We start from the raw sequence: 24,377 nt of genomic DNA on the forward strand, positions 1-24,377 counted from the left end.
ACTGAAAATTATCATAACTATTATATGCTACAATACATTTTATTCTTGAATTTTTATTTGTTTATTTATACACACATACTAACGTACACAAACGCAGAAGGTAAGTAAGTAATTAGGTAGATTTTTTTTTAATTAATCAAAAGAATCGAATTGATTATATCGAATTGTTATGGAAAATCCGAGTTCAAATGGCGCTTACTTAAAAGTAGATCCCGGAAATTATCATAATAAATCAAAAAAACTTAAACACGATAATAATAAAAAATAAACATTTTCATTGCTATAAATGTTTAGTGTTAAATCTATAGTAAACTTTAATCACAATATGTATACGATTGCAATTTAAAACGTTAGCTTTTACACGAACTCATAAATATAAGTGAAATACATAAACAAGTTGAAGCGTATAAAGGCATGGCATTTCTTTAAACGACTAGAAACGCTCTGAGCAAAAACCATCGTGCGGTGTGCAATATTGCGCCGTGTCAACATTTACTGAAGCCCGGTTTACCGATGCTATGACTTTTCAAATGGGTGTGACTAAAAAATACACGAGTAAAACTCTGACGCTTTATGAGAAATTATATGTGTTTAGCAAACTCGTATTAAAAGCACTTCGTTCACAGACATGAATTTTCTAATAAATTGACTAATTGATAAACATGAACGGTACTGCTTTTTAATATATGTTTTGTTGTAAATAAAGTATCATAAGTAGATGGATTGGATTGGAAGTAGTTTGTCTTTCGTACTTTGTTTGATGAAAACGTAAATACTATCAGTAACGAATAGACTTTATTTATTTTGATATTGGTATGACGTAAGCAATTTTTATACTATTTTTATTCATATCTATACTAAGAAGAACTGAGCGATTCTTATAGGATAGGTTCACGATTGCGTGAGTTCGACTACTAACACGACTACATATTCCAGACTATTAACATCATACTAATAGTCATGGTGTCTGTAGTTAATTTGTAATGTGAATACATATTATTATGAAATACTTATATTATTATTTTTACCAGCGAACTCCTTATATAATAACTTATATTCATTATTTATAATCGTAAGTAAACTACGCTTGCTTGGTGATAGGGCTTTGTGCAAGCCCGTCTGGGTAGGCACCACCCACTCATCAGTTATTCTACTGCTAAATAATAGTACTCAGTATTGTTGTTTTGAAGGGTGAGTGAGCCAGTGTAACTACAGGCACAAGGGACATAACACCTTAGTTGAAAGTTGAAGAATATATCTGGATTTCTTTCAATACCATATGAACTGACGATCAGGTACGGTAGGAAGTCGATTGATCAGTTCGGAACACGTCCAAGGCGGTTGGATTAGATGCACGTTTATTTCTTTCCTTATATGAGAATCCGATTAGCCGAAATAGGGACGATCCTCTTCTCTCCCCAGAGACAAAAAACTGTCCAATGCTAGTGGAACACCATATGGAGAGAGTTATGTTAAAATGATCCCGTAACCCTTTCGATCTGTAAAGAGGGCGGACATCGCGAAAGATTTTAGTGGGTAAGAATCCAAAATTACCCGCATTCTCTCCCAGGGACGTGGTACTTTTTGAAGGTTTCCCCGGCGTAATAAATAAAAAGGTTCAATTTACGGAATCCTTTCCTTGGACGCGGCTTTGACAAAATTTACATATTTAACATGTTATTATAATTTTAGTTATTTTTATTGAGAATAACGAAAACAGCCTTAGAGTAAACGGTTTATATTCTTTTAAGTTTCTTAAATTTATTGACAATGAATGAATGGCTTTATAAACTCTATCAAAGAATCACCATAGAATTGATGCCGATCGTTCTCGTTCTATTAAGATCTACCAAGCCAACTGATGGTAATTGGTCAGCACCGTCCATAGACGTTTGCGCTATAAATAATATTAACCATTTCGTCGATAGCTACCAACTTTGGAAGTCATTGGCGCTGTAAACTATATTAAGCATTCCCTAGAAAGCCAATGCGCCATCAACCATGCGAGCTAATATCCCTTGTATCTACAGTTACATTACCTTAAAATTAAATTGAATGAATGAAAAGTTTTGTTAGTAGTGGTCCATATGGGCTTAACTGTATAAATCAATACCGAAATAAAATAATATAAATGATAATTGGGGGTTCAAACCTAGGCTCAGTTTCAGTCAGCTCAGTGGTGCTTACTGAATATTTTTGTGCTTAATTTGTGTTTATAATTCATCTCATGCTCGGCGGTGAATGAAAACATCATGAGGAAACTTGTATGTGTATAATTTTTAATTCTGCCACATGTGTATTCCCCCAACCGCATTGGAACAGCGAGGTGGAATATGTTCCAAATCTCCTCAAAGGGAGAGGAGGTCTTAGCCCAGCTGTGTTGTATTAATTTAAATTATTGTATTTAACTAACTTGACTTTGTATCTTTAAAATGTTGAAAAAGAGTAACTACTGATTTTCTTGCCGGTTCTTCTCGGTAGAATCTACTTTCCGAAACGGTGGTAGCTTCACTTAATTCTAAAATGACGATTCAAAAGTGCTTGTAAATGCCTACTTGAATAAAGTTTATTTTGATTTTGTGGGAAATTTATAGGATGTTATTGTTGTTGTTATATAAAGATGCCAAAACGTAATATTTAGAATTATTTGTAAAAAAAACTCCATTATCAAAGATATGTAATGAATGATAAAGCTGTTAGCATGTTACCCAATATTCCCTAGCTGTTACGAAAATCGTTCGTTTAGGGCCACAATTATGCCTTAACAAATCTCTTTTTATCTGATATCATGGTTTTATTGCGTTTTATTAAATGTTCCTCGCTCCCTCGGTTTACAGAGGTAGGTAATAAACGTTTTTATAAGGAAATCGCTACGAAGTGATTGCTTTTTTTTCTGGTTGTAATCAAATATTACTAAATAAAACATATACACTTTTTTAAAATTGGAATGCAATCTATTTCATCACATTTTAACCAAATTTGAACACACTCAATAATGTTTAATAAATAATAACATTATCAATAACGCATATCCTAAAATTTCACGAGAGCAATTAATTTATAATAAATAATGTGATTTAAAATTAAAATTAATTATTGGCTATATATGTATCATCTTAGTCTATTATTTAAACTATAATTTCAATTTTTAATATCATTATTAGTTTCACAAATATGTACATAAATATACTCTTATTTTTTTACGATAAAAACAACTTCTAGTTGCTCTATGGCATAGAGTCTATGCAATAAAAAAATACATTTTACACGCTTAGTATTTATGACAAACTTCCAAAGGAAAGTTGAAACATATTTCATGCAAAGTTATTTTATTTATGAAAATTTTATACTCAAAAATTGTTGACTTATCATAATATATTAGATAATTAGAAGGTCAGAAAATCAAATAAAACAAAATCAGTAAATCGATTGCACCTCAAACCAATCTTTGAAACCTTATTTAGAATGTTTCAATTTATAGCTCCAAACATTCCGTCTGACTTACGCAAACCTTAGATTTATTTCAGCCCGTGAAATATATAATGACAGGGGCGTGAAAAAAATATCTTTAAAACACAGCGGCTGAATAACAAACCTTGCACAATGGAGCTCAGTTGATGGGGGCGAGAATCATAAAAACACCATTACAGTGCCGTTAACAGATCCCCTGTGTAAAGATAAATAAGCGAGAGAAATGCTAGAATACTTGGGACACCAGACAGGTGATACTTTATTTATGATTCGACTATCTACGTTTTTTTGATTTCTTTCAGTTTTTTTTAATATATAATTTTATTACTTGATAACAGGAAATTTTTTGCTTGGTGGTAGGGCTTTGTGCAAGCCCGCCTGGGTAGGTACCACCCACTCTTCAGCTATTCTACCGCCAAATAACAGTACTCAGTATTGTTGTGTTCCGGTTTTAAGGGTTCCCAAGGTTGGTGGCGCATTGACGATGTAAGGAATAGTTAATATTTGTTACAGCGTCATTGTCTATGGGTGATGGTGACCACTTACCATCAGGTGCGCCATATGCTCGTTCGCCAACCTATACCATAAAAAAAGAGCGTTTTGATTTTAGTAGTTCTACGTTTAAAAATATTTTCGGCTTTATCTGTTCCGTGTAACTCCTGAAGTACTCTCCATACTTTGACAGAATAAGTGCTAGTTTGTGATATGTCATTTTAAATCCAACATGGTGGATATATTTATGTGGCATAATGTTAACAAAAATTCGTTAAACTTAATACAAAATTAATTTTAGAGAATTCGAAAATGTGTAATTATGTTTGTATAAAAATTATAATATCAAATCAGTTTAGAGTATACAGACTAGTATTAAAAGCTATTTTGTGTAAAATATCTACATATTAAGTAAATAGTATATAAGCGAATTACTTAATCAAGTAGAGTGTAGGGGCGTACTAATTATATGAATGAAAATACATGGAGTTACAGAGGAGTATTTGTTGAATTTCAAGCAGAATGTATAAATGTAATCGTCATTTATGAACAGTAGGTAGTAGCTCTTATTTTAAAGATAAAAAAAAAATTTCATGCTTGTCATTTTACTTTTTTTTATTAAATTAATAATGCAACCGAAAACAATTGTTCATAGATAATATTTAATATTGAAGATTCAATACATCCATTTGTTATAAAAAGCAGGTTTATAGGTAAGATAACATGCATTGTTACCAGCTAATTTATCTGCTAAATCAAAAATACTCGGAAATAAAATATAAAATCTAAATAAATAGTTTATAGTAGGTATAAATCAATAATCACGGCGCAGATTTGCCCACCTGTTAACTAATCAAATATATCAGTGGTTCACAACGACACGGTTTTATAACCTATATAGTAATTAGTATGTTAATGAATTTGAAATGTCCATTTCTTACACATTAACACTTAGTTTATATAAACTGTGCGTGAGGCAGCTAATTGAGCAAATGTTCAAAAGTTCTTTAAAATAATTTAAATATAAACAGGATATTAACTTTATCAGTGTTATTTGATATACTGAAAAACCGCAGCCTGCACATGAGTGGCGAAATCATAAAATTTCATAATGTACTCGTTGTCTGTAAAACATTCGTTACCCAGCGAATGAAATTTCAAAAATAAATAACGCACGTACGTAAAACAAACAGTTACTCTTCGATGGAAAATAAATAACATAAATTCGTGCCAAATTGTCGCCTGAATCTGGCACAAACTGAATAAATAAATAATAAGGAATACGTATGTTCTGATTGCTTTTTTAATAAATAACTGTATTATCTTTATATGCCGCCGTTAAAATATGAATTTTATTTCAATAGTTCAATAAAATAATGAAATCGAATCATTTTTGTTTCAATCATAAATACATTTAAATTCAATGGTAAAAGACCGAACGAAACAATTTAAACTTTATGCCTTACTAATATAAGACATGAATGACCAAAATTATTCAGTTTCGAACCTAACTCTCATAAATATAAAACATTCTTAAATAAATATAGAAAAGTTACCCACAAAGAAAAGAGTACCTACTATACACAAAGTATCTTTACCCAAAGTTAGTGTTGGTTTACATTCTTTCAGCTCGAATAAAAACATAATATTCATAGAGCAGTATCAAAATATAGTTTTCTTGAGGTCGCCGGTGTTGGTAAAAGTTTTTTAATTTAAATTTGTATCCGTAGACAATAGCGAACCGTGCTGCCTTGCACTTGACAAGCTGCTTTTAAAGTCTTGTAGTATCAAATTGTTTTGATTAACAACAATTAAACTGTATTTAATATACATAAATTATTTTAATTATTTCATCAAGTCAATTCTCTTGACATTCCTCTGATATGGCGCCCTTGTCATTTTATAATTGTATAATTTAAGGGAGGTAAGGTATTTTACACGTTTAATATAACAAATTCTATTCATAAAAATCAATTTTAAGCGACTTCAAAAAAAGGAGTGATCTCAATTCGACCCGTATATATTTTTTTCTTTTTTTATGTTTGTTCGCCGATTACTTCGCCATTTATGAACTGATTTTAATGATATTTTTTTTAGTTTGAAAGAAGATACTCCTGGAATGGTACAATGATGAGGATATCAGAGACTGATGATGTGATCCTGGAGAAATCGAGGGGAACCCTCAAATTTTATAGGCACATGTACCGCGTTTTACATATTTTCTGAAGTTATATTAGCATTTGCTTCTGACAATCATAATGTTATACTGCTGAGCTGATGATGGAAGGTGTAATTCCTCAATTACTAGGAGTTAGGAAATAGTTCTTTCAACATTAATATATGGATTTATACTCCTCTTCGTAGCTTTTATGAAGAAAAGTACAGGTTCACGAAACATATCTTTTGTTACCTATATTCTTGTTTGGTATATCATGCTCCAGAAGTGGTCCCATATAAGGTTTATCGAAATAGGTTCAGCGCTTTTTGAAAAAATCAACAAATAACCATTTGTTACAGAAGGTCTTTCAATTTCTATTTTGAGAATAACACTAGAAACAGTAAAATAAAATATTTTTTCTAAAAAATAACATCGACTTCAAAGTGATCACTTAAAAGTAAAAAAATAATTTGATTTAAACACGTATTATTGAAGTCGGACGATTTTGAGTGAAAAACAAAATGTAGAAATATTTACATACGATCGGCCGATTTCAATGTTATTTAATCTTTATACTGGTATCAAGATAACAACATGTTTTTTACTTTTCAGAACGACATTTTATAGTTAACATTGACTTAACGTCAAATTGACAATATGACAATACACACAACTCATGAAGTCTCAATCGTGTAGAGTTTCATAAATTGCTTCATTTTTGCAGCATGCAAATCAATTTACTTTTTAAAAGAATCTTTTAAAGTATTCGGATTACTTAAAATTCTAAATTAATTGTTATATTTCACCAAAGTTCTACATTTATCTATTAAACGACGGATTAGGTTAGTATGCCTATGTTAATAATTTAGAATTTGTTGAATGGACGTCAACATTATTCGTAAAGTTTTTCAAATTTTAAGAATTAAAATGTCTTCTTCGTCGAATTCGTTGTTAGTACCAATTGGTGTTCGTGGCATGAAGTGTCTTGATCGTGAAAAATTCTTACGTAATATTAATGTACCAGTTTTAAAAGTGCCCGACGAGAAACTGTCCAATATTATCTCAATATGTAGGCCATATTTCTTAAAACTCCAAAATTTTAAGCCTGTTCAAAATTTATTAGTAAAAGAAAGTGAAAATTTATATAAGTGCATATATTTTGATCCTGAGAAAATAAATAAGTGGCACAACATTTCGGAAGATGACCGCAACAAACTGCTTAAATATGACATAGATGAGAAACATTTTGATTCACAAGAGATTCAACTGACGTATGACAATTTCAAGCATGAAACTATTTTCAAAGCAGTCCTACCAGAAAACGAGGAAATAGTTACTGGTTTTTCTCAAATTGGCCACATAATACACCTTAATTTGCGTGACCATCTTTTGGAATACCGATCCCTAGTCGGTGAAGTTCTGGTTGACAAGATCAAAACTTGTCGGACAGTTGTAAATAAAAGCAACATCATCGACAATACATATAGAAATTTCAGTATGGAAGTGATTGCCGGAGATGAAGATTTTATGGTTACGGTTAAAGAAAACATGTGCAACTTCCAGTTTGATTTCTCTCAAGTATATTGGAATCCACGCCTATGCAAAGAACACGAGAGAATATTAAAATTTCTAACTGCCGGGGATGTTTTATTTGATGTTTTCTGTGGTGTAGGTCCATTTGCTATTCCAGCTGCTAGACAAAAATGTAAAGTATTTGCTAATGATTTGAATCCGGAATCATATAAATGGCTTAATCATAATGCAAAGCTCAATAAAATCAACATGAACTTTTTCAAATCCTACAACATGGACGGCAAAGACTTTATTTGCACAACATTCAAAGCATTTGTAATAGATTATTGCAATGGAAAAGAGAAGTTGAATGATGGAGCTAAGATCCATATAACAATGAACTTGCCAGCTTTAGCTGTTGAATTTTTGAAATACTTTAAAGGATTAATAAAGGACCCAGAGCTGAAAGATAAATTTAATTGTGACATATCCATTTATGTGTACTGCTTTGCAGTTGGAGAAGATCCATCCACAGTTGCTAAACAAATGGTAATTGATAATATCGGTATAGATATATCATGCGATATTATAGACATTTTTGATGTCAGAAATGTGTCCCCTAAAAAACAAATGATGAGAGTTACATTTAAACTAACGAAAGAAATAATATTTGACAATGATTCGGAAAGTGATGAACCTCCTTGTAAAAAACAATGTAAAAATGACACAGATAAATAAGTTTTTTTTATTTAGTTCTATAAGTATACATTGTTCATTTTGTCTATAGACAATTGTTGGTGGATTTCAAGGGATAAATAGACAACTGACCAATGATGTCATGTATATAACATGACATCATTGGTCCAATTTAATAAGTGAATCAATGGCATTTTAACAGACAGTTTTTTTTAATAAAATCAAAGTGGATATTAAGTGGAATAAAGATATATTTGTAGTACATAATATTAAAAGTAAAAAGCAATACATTGAATATGTAAATTAAATGTTTGTTTATATTCATCGCTCTTGTCAATGGAGCGAACCTGATTGGATTATACAAAGTAAATAAAAAAAATATTTTTACTAATTGATATTTTTATTCATTAATGGTAGTCATATTAATAGAGACAGTTAACTATTTTCACAATTACTTATCTACCTATATGCAATATCCAATCGAAAATGAATATAACTAGATGAATGCAAAAAAAACCTTTACTTAATACTGAATAGAGTTTATATTGGAGAATGAGAAAGTTTAAAGTATGTAATATAAAAAAAAACATACTTTATTCAAATCTAAATGTGGATGGATATAGAGGAAGGGGACGATCAAAGAAACATGGAAGGATTGTGTGAAAGATGATATAGCTGAAAATAATGTTACTTGTGAGATAACATCCGATGGGAAAGTATGGAAGAAGACATGCTGTGCCGACCCCAAGTAGTTTGGGATAAAGGCAGGAGGATGAGATGAGATGACTTATTTATAATCTTTCATAAGAGCATGGACATTCATACGACTTTTTGTTATTTTCATGGGCATATGAAAACACAATCACATCTTCAAATGTTGAAAGTTTATTCAATATATACAATTAAAAAAATTATAGGCAAATAAAATACGTGATTAATATAGAGCTAAGTGTTCTGCGTGCATATATTTACAAGTATGTACATGTACTAACACCTCATCCTTTTTATACTTGTGTTACATCACATCACAGTTGAGGACATGTTCTTCGACTACAATGAAAAGTTACACAATAATTTCCAATGTGAATTTTTTAAGCATATCATTAAGCATAAAAGAGTTACAGTTTTGTTCACTTTTTGGAGGTCTATAACTCTTACATATAAGGTTTTCCAGCTATCAATTCGCCCTCACATTAGGCAAACCTACTCTATTACTTGGGTCATTCCTGAAACTACGATAATTTGGACCATGTAGTGCTGAAACGTTTCAATCAAATCGTAAAAGCTGAGGGTTATAACAAAAAATAATTATAAATCTTAGTAACTTTGAACAATATATCTGTTGGTAAGAAAATTCTACGCAGCACTTATATGACATTTACATTTAAAGGAGCCGGGATATTATACCATTAATTAGTACATGTGAATCTTAGTCAAAGATGACAGCTTCAAAAGTGAATCTCCTCTGAATTTTCAAGCTCGTCAGTAAAGAAAAACAATTTTATCAAATTTCCTATGGTATAAGATCTAAACCTTCTCTAGAAACGAGAGCATAGCTTAGCCCTGCTATTACTTTACTTCTTGTATATCAATGAGAGAAGTTTTGTATGCGTTTCTTGTGTTAATGTTTATTTATCTAATATCTAACATTCGATAGCGCTAAATCACCGCCACAAATAATTTACACATATTATCCAGACTATAATTGCGATTAAAGTATTCGTTTATAGTTTTTGGAGTTTTTTATAAATAATAAGAGATTCCTTAATGTTGCAAAACAGGCACTCCCCTAAAATATTCATTACAAGTAATACCAATGTTGAAAATATGACATTCTTGAAAAATACTTCATTGAAGATTTCATTATCCTAATTTTATTATTATTCTAATTCGTACGTTATCTTTTTGCGTCAGTTATATAGTTTTAAAGTTCATGGGTTTCAGAGGATTGATAGTGGAATATAATGGCATATTTAAAGAAAAAACAATGAATAATTGTTTAAATATAAAGTGGAAAATTAAAATTTCGTATACAGATGGCGTTTGTAAATAATACCGTCATATTATACTGAATGAAATGAATGTGTATTGGAAAAATCCTTCTGAAAAATATTTTCATGATTTTGGCGATTGAGACTTGATAGCTCACTGGCCAGAATGATTAAAAACATCGTAAGCAATGCAACCGAACGAAATGCAAATTCACATATCTATTTTTTATATCTCTGAATATATTACATATTCTTTGACTTACGTAGGTGTGTATGTAATTTTGCTTTCGTATAATAATAACAACGGTTTATAGTAATGACTTCTTTTATCACACTTTGAATAATACCAATACCTAAGTTAGTACATATTGTAATCCTCCTCGTAACTATTTACAAGTTAAAGTTTTTCTTCTTTTTCAGATTCATGTTTGAAAAGTGAAGGCATAATGGATTTTGAAAATACTGATACAGTTTTGGAAGAAACGGAGCAGGTAACTTACTATAATATTAACCTTTTCTAGTACGTTGCTTACAAGGGCATCCTCCGAAAGTTCCCAATGAGATTTCTGTCGAAAGTGATAGAAACTCGATTTTTTTTAATAACATTGTTCTACCAATGCACTTTCACCCATTGTTGCTGCAACTAGTTTTCTACCTTATCTTCAAAATTTCTTCAAAATATAATCTACAGAGTTATAACTCTCCAAAACTTTGATTTCAATACGGTTGGTGCTGTTCCAAAAGATCGAGCATTTTAATGAATTTAAAGAAAAATGTGTCTTAATGAGCTAATTGACAGAGAAGGCTATCTATACTTATATATAACCCATTTTTCTACTATATGTATAAATCTTCGTAAGGACATATAACTACTGATCTTTAATAAGACTTTTTTCCATTAAATGGGCATCATACATATACTCATCCATGCCAATCTTGAATGTGTGTATTTGTGTATACTTGGAATTGTCATTTAAGTACACAGTTCGATCACGATGCACGATAAGCAGTGTTAAACAAAGATCTCTTAGTAAGGATGTTCCCATAATGTTCTTTTTCTTATATTTTTGATGTTCGCAGTTGCTTTTCTGATTTAAACTTAATGCTGACCTAAAATTATTTATGTAGTCATTTATTCTCCTTATGCAATCCAATCCAACGACTTAAAGACGTCTTCCCAAGAATTTCTTCACAATTTCGGAAATATACGCAAATACTTCTTTCTGAAAAATTCTATTACCGTAGACCCTATATAAATCTAATCATGATGATCAGGTTTCGATACAATCAAAAGCTTCCTCGTAATCCAGAATAATGATATCAAAACAAGCGTTGTTTGTACTTGTATCACTTCCACAATGCTGTAGCATGATCAAAAATCTTCTGAAAACTGATATAAATCGCTTAAAGGTAATGACAGAATATTAATCTTGTTTCTTTTTATTTCTAAATAATTTCCTGTACGGGCATTGTATATGGACTTAAAAATCCAAATGACTCAAAACCTCTAATTATTTTTTGAGAAGGTTCCTCCCTGGAGGCTGTATTGTAAGAGTTCAGATTCGAGCATTACATAAGGAAGCTAGAATAACTGAGCATATTGCAGAGCGCAATCTGTATTTATTTGTTAACACGCCACAATTACTTGATGGTAGAGCTTTACATAAGCCCGCCTGGGTAGATACCACCCACACATCAGTATTCTGCCGCCAAACAACAGTAATCTGTATAGTTGTGTTTCGGTTTGAAAGATAAGTTAGCCAAATACAGGCACAAGTTCCCAAGGTTGGTGGCGCATTGGTGAAGTAAGGAATGGTTAATATTTGTTACAGCGTCATTATCTATGGGTGGTGATGACCACTTATGCCATACCAAAAAACCTTATTGTACACTAATGAATTAATTATCGTCAGTCCGTGTAATGTTCGAAATCTAATCTTAGATTGTTACATTTAAGGCGAGTGCTGCCGTTAAGGGGCTGCCCAATCTGTAGTTAGGTTACTGTATATTTTATTTTAAATTAATTTTAATACAATTGACAGGTTATACGAGAATGCTTCACTCAGTTTCAACTTGAGGAAGTGTTCCTATCATTCAATGGCGGGAAAGACTGCACTGTTTTACTAGACGTCACAATAAACATACTAAAAGATTTGTACAAAAGAGATGATATAGCAAAAGACTTAAAAATCGTATACATTAGAACCGTTGGTCCGTTTAAAGAAATCGAAAATTTTGTAAAAGAAATAGAGAAACATTACGGTGTTAGAATAATAGTGACCGAGGGAGAAATTAAGACGACACTCCAAAAGACAATGGACCAAGACAGCAAATTAAAAGCATGCTTACTGGGAACGAGAAGAACAGATCCATACAGCGAAGGGTTGAAATTTATGCAGGTATGTTTAATTGTTCAAACATATAGTAGTTACATTATTGTTGTCAGGTAAGTAGTCAATTTTGATTGATATATTTAATGTCTATAATTATTTCTTATTTTATAAAATTAACGGAATTAAATAACCTATTTTTCTACGGTACAAATGTCGTAAATGTGTAAACCAGTCGGAGTTTTTGGAGATTTGTCTGATCGTACACATGATATGTTATAGTTCTCAAATATGTGCGCAAACATAGAAGCATTATACAATCCCATAAGCGAATGGAATCGTATCCAATGAGATTGTTCTGGGAGGAACCATGAACAGTTCATGCATTTCAAGGCACGACAAAGTCAAAACTGCCTCAATCTAAACTTTAGAATGCTACTAAAAAATCTTAGCAGAAATTCTTAAATACTATTTATCAGCACGAACGTGTTTAAATCAGGACTGCGGTAACTGCTGACCTATAGGCTATAAAACCTACACTTGAACATTTTATCTATTTCCCAGAAAACAGATATCAACTGGCCACAGATTGTGAGAGTGTCGCCATTGTTAAATTGGAGCTATCATCAGATATGGAGTTACATTCTGCAGAGACAAGTGCCATATTGTAGCCTTTATAACATAGGGTAAGTGGGGCTAAACACTTATTTTTTTTAATAGAAATAACGAGCAACTGTATCACGTAAATATGACTAAGGTGGTCATATCTATAAATAATGTGTGACTCATAAGAAGCTAATTAACGGCTCTAATGTTTCACATACACCATAAATTATATATAATTCTTTAATAGTTTCACCTGTAAAAGTTACCAATTTTCAATTTTTAATTACAGTTCTAATTCTAATATTAATCATACACCTATTTTTTTATTCATAGTCTGTGTCAATCATGAACACAGACTATGTATAAAAAATATTATAATCTATTATAATAATAATATTTGTTACATAAAAAAAATATATTTAAATATTTATTCACAGATACACATCAATAGGGAGTATTCATAATACTTGGCCAAATCCATCACTCGCATGCAAAGATTCCTTAGGCCGAGTGACCCATCGACCTGCTTGGATGCTCGCTGACCCGACCCTCGAGAGAGCTGGGAGAGGAACAAATAATGTTCCCGTACCAGAACACGCAGTACAAAACCCAATAGATAAATGCCCCTGTATAGGCCAAGTAAAATCAGATGTCTCATGATATAAATGAAATCGAATCAACTTTCTGACTTTTCGATATAGCTGAATAATATCTAGATTTAATTATAGGCTAAAATTAATAACGATTGACTATAATTTGGGTACAAATACATTTTCATAGGTAGATTTGTCTATGACAGAATTATGACTAAAATGAAAATAAATTATTGCAGTAAAAAAATAATAATAACAAGTTTCTATATACAAACTTTGGTATTCATGCTGTCGAGTGTTGAAGATTTGTTCGTCTGGTGCCAACCCTGTGTGTAGGACTGTCATGCAAAACGTCAACGCCGTAGTATAAGTGTAAGTTGGCGTGTGGCAAAAACATGTACTATTTTTTTTGGTTCATTTATATCTTATTTGTTTTATTTACCCTTATTAAGAAAACTTACCCAAAATCTATTGAAAATGAGATGTAGAGAATTATTTTCTAGGGAGATATTGGTAAAATAAACAAAAAAGTCGCAAAACAAAGGCTATAGCAGGTGCTGCCACAGGAACGCCAACTTATACTTGACAGTCTATATCAATAGTGGAAGTGGGTGTAATACACTTTGAATGATATGATATGAACAAACTATCATTGCAAGTAAAAAAAAACTATTTCAATTAACCACAGATAAAAATTATTTATGTATCCAGTTCAAAAAGGTTAATAGGATTGAATTAGTTATGTAATAATATATGCATTTGTGTACAGAAAAATCGTAAAAGAATAATGTGATAATGTTTATAGTAAATTTAGTTCATTTGAAAATGTTATAGCCGTAACATCCTTTTACTGTTTTTTTTTTTTTTTAATATTAATGTATCACTACCTCGTTTAAAAACAATTTAAATGTATGTCTAATTTAAAGTATAATTTATATTTAAATTATATGAAACAGGTTCTTAATTTGAATGTTACTTAATTCATTATGTAATAGAAACTCAAATGTACTTAATACTCAAACTAAGTAAATAGTCTTTGAAAATTTTAATTTATCAATCAAATTGATGGTTTGAATGTTTCTCATTTCTCTTAGTATAATTAATTATTAAACGCCAAATTACAAATTTTGTACAGATTGAAAATTAACATCACTTAATGAGACATGAATAAATGATATGTAATTTGAAATGAATAATTCTGAATGTAAATTAGCAATGTCTAGACAACTTTATTTTATTTTACCGATTTTAAATTAAAAAATGTATATTTAATAATATTTATGTTCTTATATTAAAAACACATTGCTCCACTAAGTTTAGTATTATAATTGAAACCCTCTATAGTGTTATGTAAGCACTATGATAACAAAACACAAGTTATATTGTTTTTAATAGGAAGCCAAACTTGGAAAAGTACCTGACAATGAGTGACTATCGTATCACAAATATTTTGGTGCAATAAGAAGTATATACTATTAACATTGTCAACATATGTATCACACATGATGAATCCGAGATGTAAAGTTCCCTGTACCCATATTTACACTGGCTCATCCGTCTTTCCAATGGGAACAGCATTGCTGTTTGAAATGGTAGTTGAATAACTGTAGAGTGGATTGTGATTGTAAAGAACGTGGGTGACCTTATGGCATTGTTGTAATGATAGGGCATGAGTGAGGACACACAAATTTATGTATATCAATTATCACTATTGTAGATTAGCCGAACCAAAAACAATGTTAATTTAAATTTCGAATTTATTATTTATTTATTTTATTTTCATTTTACATAATAGACATTAGCTCAAATTTTATTTAAATTACTGAGGACTATGTGAATGGTAATATTTGCTTATGACTTTTTATAAAATTAGATAATTAATTCCAGTTTAAAAGTGAAATTTGCTAGCACGAGACATACAAAGGAAAGGACAACTTAATGAAAAAATATATAAACCATTTTTAAACCTCTCCATTGATTCCAACAGTGCGTAAAAATACAATGATAATTATACATTTTCCCGAGCCAGCAAATTATCAAACACTAACAATAATAAACTTATTTAAATTTAAATGTTAAAATTCAATAAAGAATTAAATTTAACCGTCCTGTTTTAATATGCAGCTCTGTGATAACTTATGTCTTAAATGTTAAATTGTTTGGAAATTGCTAATTAAAGTTTTATCAAAATAATTTCGATGTTTTAATTAATTACCCGTCCCGCCCGTGATATGGTATTGCAACAAAAACGGGGCTTTTGGAATAAAATTATGATTAGAAAATTAGATAATATTTATTTCAAGTTTTACTTTCATTGTTATGCTTAACATACTTCATGAAAAAATCTTGAAATGCGGCAACATCTTCGCTCTTGTCATCTGCAAACATTTTAAATACATATTAAACGTTAAATTACACACACGTCACACTTACAAGTTGTTACAATGTTATTGTAATTAAGATGTTAACGTTACTTGGGAAAAATTATAAAGTAAAAGTAGTAAACTGGTTTGGAACTACTTCTTAGAAAAACCGGCAACAAACTCAAGTGTTACCGTGTTACCAGAAGGTTGTAGTTAACTTATAGACATATTTTATGCATTTACTTGGTTTTTATATTTATTTTATTTAATCCAATGTATGCCTATCTCATAGTGTTATCGATATGAGTAAAAAATACTATTTATACTTTTATACATGACATTACAGAATGTATACAGAGGTACCAGTTACTATTTTATATTCTTTAAATTAAACCTCATGGATTCTTTAGCTATTAGGTTATAGATTATGATAATATCCACAGCATATATCATATGGATAACGGCTGCGATGAATCAAAGATATAATAAATTTTCTAATTCAAGCTATATTCTTGGAAATTTACATTACCTGTCTCCGGCTGCTGAGTTTCAATGCCCTCGTCGTCACTGGAACTGTCATTACCGGGATGCTTCAAATACATATCGCTTATCTCCCGACCAGCCGGCACTTCCTCTATTAGTTTATTTTTATCTATGATTGTGTCTGAATCATCTGTAAAAAGATACATTATAAAAATTAAATAAATAAACCATCCGAGTCACAGAGTAAGAAAGGTTCGGTAGTGTTATCTTACCTTTAACAGTTTTTTTTAATTTTTCCTCATTATTTTTCTGTTCTAATTTTTCTGCACGCATTTTTAACCAATCAGCTTTGTAATCTCTGAAAATTACATAATATTATTTAAAAATCTAGTGTACAATTTTCATCATAATGGGTGAATGTTATATGAACATATGAAAATTTAAATATTGATTAGAGCCACTCCATCTCTACCTATAAGTGTTGTATGAGTCTGTAAGTCAACCATGCGTTACCAAGGAGAGTTACAAATGTGTTTTATTATTAAAAATTAAAATTGTCTAGGCCTAAATCTTATTGTCTTTGAAAATAATTTGATTTTTGGGTATACAATTTAGTTTGTGTTTTCATTAAATTAGAATACATTTGCTTTAATCATATTCTCTTGTAAAATTTACATATTATGACAGAGTGACAGTGAACTCTGTCATAATATGTAAATTTTACAAGAAAACTATTTTAACTTAATTAGTATATGAATGTTTAATTTAAAAAAAAACATTGTCTAGTAATAGACTAGGAATTAATTTCAATATGATATCAATGACGCATATGTATTGTAGTATATATTCAATTACAAATAATACTTACTTTTCATATTCTTCTGCTGCATCATCAACTAATTTGAAAAATTCATCTATACCCTGAAAACCAAAGAAAAGAAAATATAATCAATGTTGAGATATTGGAGGCTATTCTATCGTTCACATTCTCTATTTGAAATCTAAAATAACACACTGTCTTTTCTATCAACCATTCAAGAGGGTAAATAAATAAATAAAAATATTCATTAAAAGTTGTCTTTTTTCTTTCGGATGTCAAAGGGAGCTTTCAAGTATTACGTAAAGCATTTTTTTTTTGACACCCCATCATAATGTTTTTCTGTAAACTGTACTACTGTTATTTGAATGCCCCAAATGTATATAGAAACAGAAAAGACCTATAAAAACCACTAAAAGTATGACTTTTTAATATTTATGACTAATAATTGCAAGACATGTTGTAATTAGATGATTTGAATTAAATGCAAAATTAAACTTACATCTCCTGTATGCGCACTAACTCCACAGCAGCGCAGATCTGTATAGAAAGCATCAAGAGCTAATGCCATGGACCTTGTGAGGTTGCCAATATATGTGCCCCCTTCTCCGTCACCATCAGCGTCTAATGCATCTTGAAATGTTTCAAAGTCTCTCATCCATTCTACTGCATAGCTGTTATCTACTACATCCGTCTGTTAGAATTTTTATTAATAAATTATTAACTTATTTTTCCACTCATTAAAGTTATGTACAATTTTTACAAGTTCCATTATTGCTTTAAAAATATTTAAATTTATTTTAAGTCAGTTGCGAGCCAGTTTCAAAATATTTTACTTTGCTTTTCGTGTCATCTAGACTTGAGAGATGCTTTCACTAACAAGCAAGAGATGAATGAATCTTAGTGAAGCCACATGTTGTGATTAATTGTTATAAAACCCTATCCTAACTTATTTTAAATTGCAAAAAAATTACATCAAATGATATTCATTGTTATGAGTCATCAACATCCACATCATTAAATCCAAAGAAGATACCGTTACATACCTTATTCATGACAACAATGAAAGGTAATCTTGTCTTATATAATATGGAGCAAGCATACAACATATTAGACATGAATGTCACTGGAGACACACTCCGCACAGTGTCCATGACATATACAACAACTGTAGGACAGGATGATGCCAATGTTTCTGTTACAATTGTGCCCGAAGCTGACCATGTGAATACTTCTATTTGACCTGACAAAGAAATTACAAACTTAATTACACAAGATTATTCAACTTACAATAGTAGTATGATATCATATAATGTCAGGAATGATTTCCAGCGAAGATCTGCTGATGTTTATTATAAAATATATTAAAAACTGCCTGTGTTTAATATAAAATGTAAAATGTTTAATATAAAATGTAAAAAAAGGCACGGGCATCTGCGAGCCCGTGGATGTAGTAAATTAAATAAAAAAAAAAAAGAAAAGGATATCTTAGAATAGTATTTTTTATTTCTTTTATCAAAAATAAAATTACTTTTTCTGCTAAAATGCTTATCACAGTGAAAAAGGTGATGTGTCATACAGAAGTGAAGAATCATATATATGCAGGTATAATTTTATTTTTTGTTTTATTAAGGCAAATAAATAAATGATTGATTATCTGTGAGAATGACATACTATAAATATTGAGTTACTGGAGAAATAACAAATAAACAATTATTGCTATATTTAGTAAATTTAAATACAAATTATTTTACATACCTGGTGTATCAATTATACAGTATTTGTGTTTTTTTCCAGCTTTTTCTATCAGATCAACAACCTGTCCAAACTTTGTTGAAAACAAATTAAGTGCAGTCACAATACCACCATTTGGTCCTAGACCATACTGTTTCATGACCTCTTTATAATTAACTGTGTCTCTTATATCTGGGACATAACATGAGTATTTTAATGTACAACTTATATATAACCTACACGGTATTATTTTTTTGTCAGGTACTTTTATGAGATATAACTTTTAAAATAGAACATGATTTAAAAAGGAGACGATCATAGTTACCTATGTTAGCAGGATATGGAACTTCTCGACAAGCTGGATCTAAATTGACTAAATACGGTCTTGAACCGTTTACAACTTTACCGGCTAGCCGTTTTGTAAAAGATGTTTTCCCCGCTCCGGCCATACCTAAATTATAGATTTATATTTAAAATCAACAACTAATGTATAAGAGTTATATTATTTTTTGTAAAATGTATTGTTCTAACCTAATATTATGAGACATACTGGCTTCGGAACTTCTTCCATATTTTAATATTAGTTAACTGGTGTAAGTACTTCGTTATATTCTCCTTATTTTTGTTTTCAAATGTTATATTATGTTATGAAACATAAGACTTTCTAAGTATAATATGAATTACGCTTTAGCCTTTATGTTTATGATGAAAACATTGCAATTTGACCATTTCAATAAAAATGACATTGACATCTTAACGGAGCTGCCAATCTTTAAAACTAAAAGTTAATACACATCGTAACACATTTACAATAAATATTTTTAACGATCATTCACGAAGCACTTTTCCGTCGTTGTTTCTACGATATATTTTTGCAATTACATATTTATTTTCAGTCTCTTTGCTTGGGTACACTTTTTTAAAGTGTCTGTAGTATCCCAAGTTTTCTTCAGATCTAACAAGTTTTTATGACTTGACCAAATCTACTACCATGTAAAAAATCTAGCAAATTTTTGAGTTAATAAATTTTGTAAATCCATTTGTAAGGTTAAACTGTTTGTAAATATGTACTCTGTGATGTGATGTGAGTGATGAAGTATGTTATTTTTTGTTAATTATTTATTTATAACTAGCGGTGCCAAAAAAATATATTATTGTAGCCTACTCCCTTTTTTATCAGTTAACTGCCAGTATAGTGAACGTTCCGTTGAAATCGGTCCAGCCGTTCCAGAGGTTAGCCGGAACAAACAGATAGACAGACATACAGACGGATAGACAGACAGACGAACAGACAGACCGTCAAAAATTAAAAAAAAATGTTATTTCGGTATATGTACCGTGTATAAATAAATACATATGCATTGAGTAAAAAAGGGCTACTTTAATATTACAAACAGACATTCCAATTTTATTATATGTATAGATATCGACAATTTTATTAGACGATAATAGAAGCGTTTTACCTGAAATAAAACGCATATTAAACTACTTACCTTATTAGAAGTTTAAATAATGAGATAGGCATATCCGATTCCCATCACATTTCACTAAAAAAAATGGTAAACAGGTAAAACGCTTCTATTAAACCACTTGACCGTTATTAGAAGCTTAAATAATGAGACTTGTTTGATATCGCCTGGTGAAAAGATGCCAATGTGACTTAATAAAAATAATGTATGAAAGAATAAGCTTTTTATTATTTTATTTATTTATTTTTAATTAGAAATGGAAATAATGTATAACAATTAATTAACAATTAAAATTCAACCGAAATGAAAATATTTGAAAACATATTCATTTTACAAGCTAGATATGAATAATTTAGTAATGAAAATGAATCATTTAAATCAGTTCAATTTATACAATCCCTTAAATTACTTCAATGTACAGGATTAAACAGTGAAGTCAAGGTGGAATTACTATTTGAAAAAGATAAAACTTCACGCCGATAACATTTTTGGAAAGTGTTAGCTGATCTCCAGTTTCCTCGAGCCAAAATATCATCAAGAGGAAAATTGTTAATCCAATTGCTCGAAGCTACAGCGGAACGTATGCTTCCAGGAGTTGTTTTAATGCCTGCATCTCTCAAAAGCGTTTTTATCCACCCTGCAATGACTGTACGGGAGGCTAGGGATGGTGATCCACGTAGGGTCATAAACAAATTAAAAGACCCTGACCGGCTCCGTCTTTCATTTAAAATCGTAATCGTTCTATTTATCCAATACACCGGATTTAATTTTTCATTTTCTTTGTTGGCCAACAATTTCCAGCCTGATTGTCTATAATCATTACAATCTGTTTTTGACCCAAAAAGAGGCCAAAAAATAACATAATTCTCATGAATCACACAATGATCGCTATCCACACATAATAAGGTCAAATCATGTATCCTGCGACCTGAACATAGAATAAGTAATGTGGCCGTGTGTCGGACCGTCTGAAATATATTATTATTATCTACAGAATAATTTTCCATGTAATTTGACAGAATACTAATATCCCAAATTGGAGGTTTCTGTACTTTAGGGTTTTTCAAAGATATGGATTTCAGAATATGTTTGACCAAAACATCTTCACTCAGTTTACCGGACAATTCTGCATTACATAGCGTAGAAATTACAGATTTATGGAGAAGAATTGTGTTATAATAGATTATGTTTTAAATATAAATCAGCTAAGAACTGTGCTAAATCAGAACCTTCTGGTTTGGTTGCGTCTCTTTTATGCTCTTTTGCCCATGTTATCCATCGAGACCACGCTACTTTATATGTTTTCCATGTGGATGGCCGCCAGGAACGTCTAAGCATTGATATCTGGGCGAAATCCCAAGATTTTAACTTCTCAGACCACCCCCACATTTCCAGATTTCCAGAGTCATGTCCTGGACTTTCGGAGGTGGAAGCCCTGTCGTTGTGTCGATCAAAAACCGCTTCAGGTTTGTCAATGTGAATGGAGGTGCGACGCTCCGTGATTTCAGGTCCGCTCTCCAAAATACCTTTTCCCAACGAGGGACCACTATGAGATATAGGCCTGTTGCTTGGTTCAGATGAATTAGCACTTTGGGTATTAGAAAGGGTGGAGGAAAAATCCATGCCAGCGGAAAATTCCATGGTATACTGAAAGCGTCGTGATACATTGCCTCGTGATCCTTGAGGTCTAAGGTTGCATAATTCGCCACCACTCGGGCGGTCTTCGACGCAAACAGTTCGATCACAGGCGTTCCCATTTTCACAAACACGATCTTCGTACAATTCGGCATTAAATGCCACTCCGGAGGACGGTGAAGCCTGGACAATGAATCCGCTTGTGGATTGAATAGACCCGGAATGTGATGGATTTTGAAGTGTATCCGATGATCGTCCATGATTTGAAGTATGCGGTGAGTTAGTTTCGTTAGAGGCTGAGATTTCGTTCCCCCCTCGTTGCGAAGATACGCTACCGCAGATCGGTTGTCGGATTGAATCATTATCGAGCTCCCTGCCATTTTCTCTGCGTGATTTTCCAGGACTTTCAAAATGGCAAGCAACTCTTTTTGATTGCTGTGCAGTTGTTGCTCCTTTACATTCCAGGTGCCTGATAATGTTCTGATGTCCAGTTGTGCGCCCCAGGCAAGGTCCGAGGCATCGGTGACAAGAAAATGTATTGGTGGAGGCACATGTATTCGTGTTGCCAGGTGGCAATTTTTGAGCCACCAGTGTAGTTCCCGTCTCACTTGATCGGGAAGAGAACGTTTCATCGAAACCATTTGATCTGGTAATGTATTTAGAAAGTTGAGCGTGGCTCGGTGATTTAACCTCCCCCGAGGGACAGCAAAACTGGCAAAATTGAATACACCCACCAAACTCTGCAAGTCTTTTAGAGTTTCCTTGCCGCTTTCTAAAACACGTGTGACTTTGGTGACTATGGCCGCCGATTTTTCCTGTGGTAGGTATTTGTGATTTGACCATGGATCCCAAACTATGCCTAGATAAGTTATGCATTTTCGTGGGACTATTATCGATTTTCCGTAATTTACTTGGAAACCCAGGAACTCTATTGTGTTCAATAGGAGATTTACGTGCTCGGACAATACGCTCGGGTCTTGATGTAACAATGAGGTAATCGTCGAGGTAAACCACAAGCCTTAAACCTTTTTCTCGAAGAATTTGCGCAACCCAATTCGTTAAACAAGCAAATATCTTCGGTGCTGTGCTGAGGCCGAAAGGGAGACATGTCATTTCTAGCAACTGTTCTTTGTATATCAACCGTAGGAAACGACGATGTGACCGGGCTACCGGCAGATTGAAATAGGCCTGCAACAAATCCACTTTGCACATCCAATCGCGAGGTTGGAGGAAGTCTGGTATGCGATGTACATTTATAAGTCGAAAATGGTCGGTTATCACATATTGATTTAGGAGTCGCAGGTTGAATATGGGACGGTATGACGCGTCCGTCTTTATAACAAGAAATAGGGGGGAAATAAAGCTCGGCGATAGGGCCACTGGTTTCAAAACCCCTTGTACCGTCATCTTTAAGACGACAGAAGTCATTTCGTCCGACTCTACGGTGTGAGGACGATCGCATACTAGGATTGGCATTCTCAGCGGAAGCTTCTGCGAAAAAGGTATGCGATACCCTGATATTATTTGTAACACAAAGTCTGGAGCTCCCATTTTCCTCCAGCGGCCGACGTATTGTGCTAGACGTCCGGCTCGGAAAGGTTTCACGTCATTGTTTTTGCCGCTTATTGCCTCTGTTGTCAGAGGGTGAAAACCTACGTTTTTGTCCTCTGAGAAAAGGCTGTCTGGTCGACCCGCGAGATCGAAAAGAGACACTCTTTTTGCTAGGATTATGATTATATTGCCCCTGGCTAATATTATTATGGCCAACGGAAAAGCAATTATGACAACTGCCCCGCGAGGGCTGGTCATGATGGCCACTGGCATTAGAGACAGTAGCATGGTCTCGACAATAACCTGTAAAAGTACCACGCGATGGTACAGTATGAGAGGCATAACCCTGCGAGGGTGGCCTTGTAGTACTTATGGGCTTAGATCGTGAACCATTGCCTTTATTAGGTTGGCTGACGGGCCAAAAAGCTTTTCTCACACCACCTGCACTCTCTAACGCAGTAGTGAGCCTTTCAGAA

General features: G+C 32.1%; 4 protein-coding genes across 4 annotated transcripts; 2 read left to right on the top strand and 2 right to left on the bottom strand.

Annotated features, from left to right (window-relative positions):
• The first annotated feature begins 6,768 nt into the window (after positions 1-6,768).
• Positions 6,769-14,224, top strand: LOC124530295 (FAD synthase-like). The gene is made up of 5 exons (XM_047104398.1): positions 6,769-6,963; positions 10,741-10,811; positions 12,363-12,719; positions 13,215-13,336; positions 13,694-14,224. The coding sequence occupies exons 2-5, from the start codon at positions 10,767-10,769 to the stop codon at positions 13,914-13,916; spliced, it is 747 nt and encodes a 248-aa protein (XP_046960354.1). The 5' UTR covers positions 6,769-6,963; positions 10,741-10,766; the 3' UTR covers positions 13,917-14,224.
• LOC124530294 (tRNA (guanine(37)-N1)-methyltransferase) lies at positions 6,961-8,828 on the top strand. The gene has a single exon (XM_047104397.1). The coding sequence runs from the start codon at positions 7,001-7,003 to the stop codon at positions 8,369-8,371; it is 1,371 nt and encodes a 456-aa protein (XP_046960353.1). The 5' UTR covers positions 6,961-7,000; the 3' UTR covers positions 8,372-8,828.
• A 1,899-nt stretch (positions 14,225-16,123) lies between the features above and the next one.
• On the bottom strand, positions 16,124-19,996 carry LOC124530252 (GPN-loop GTPase 1). Its single transcript, XM_047104309.1, has 9 exons — positions 19,778-19,996; positions 19,572-19,697; positions 19,271-19,438; positions 18,559-18,755; positions 18,015-18,206; positions 17,564-17,616; positions 16,968-17,053; positions 16,742-16,885; positions 16,124-16,227 (listed from the first exon to the last, which is right to left on the bottom strand). Exons 1-9 carry the CDS (start codon positions 19,815-19,817, stop codon positions 16,148-16,150), a joined length of 1,086 nt encoding a protein of 361 aa, XP_046960265.1. The 5' UTR covers positions 19,818-19,996; the 3' UTR covers positions 16,124-16,147.
• A 2,083-nt stretch (positions 19,997-22,079) lies between these two features.
• Positions 22,080-23,463, bottom strand: LOC124530496. The gene is made up of 2 exons (XM_047104681.1): positions 23,304-23,463; positions 22,080-23,209 (listed from the first exon to the last, which is right to left on the bottom strand). The coding sequence occupies exons 1-2, from the start codon at positions 23,461-23,463 to the stop codon at positions 22,080-22,082; spliced, it is 1,290 nt and encodes a 429-aa protein (XP_046960637.1).
• Between the last annotated feature and the right edge of the window lie 914 nt (positions 23,464-24,377).

This window comes from Vanessa cardui, chromosome 6 (genome assembly GCF_905220365.1).
Source record: "Vanessa cardui chromosome 6, ilVanCard2.1, whole genome shotgun sequence".
NCBI lineage: Eukaryota > Metazoa > Arthropoda > Insecta > Lepidoptera > Nymphalidae > Vanessa > Vanessa cardui.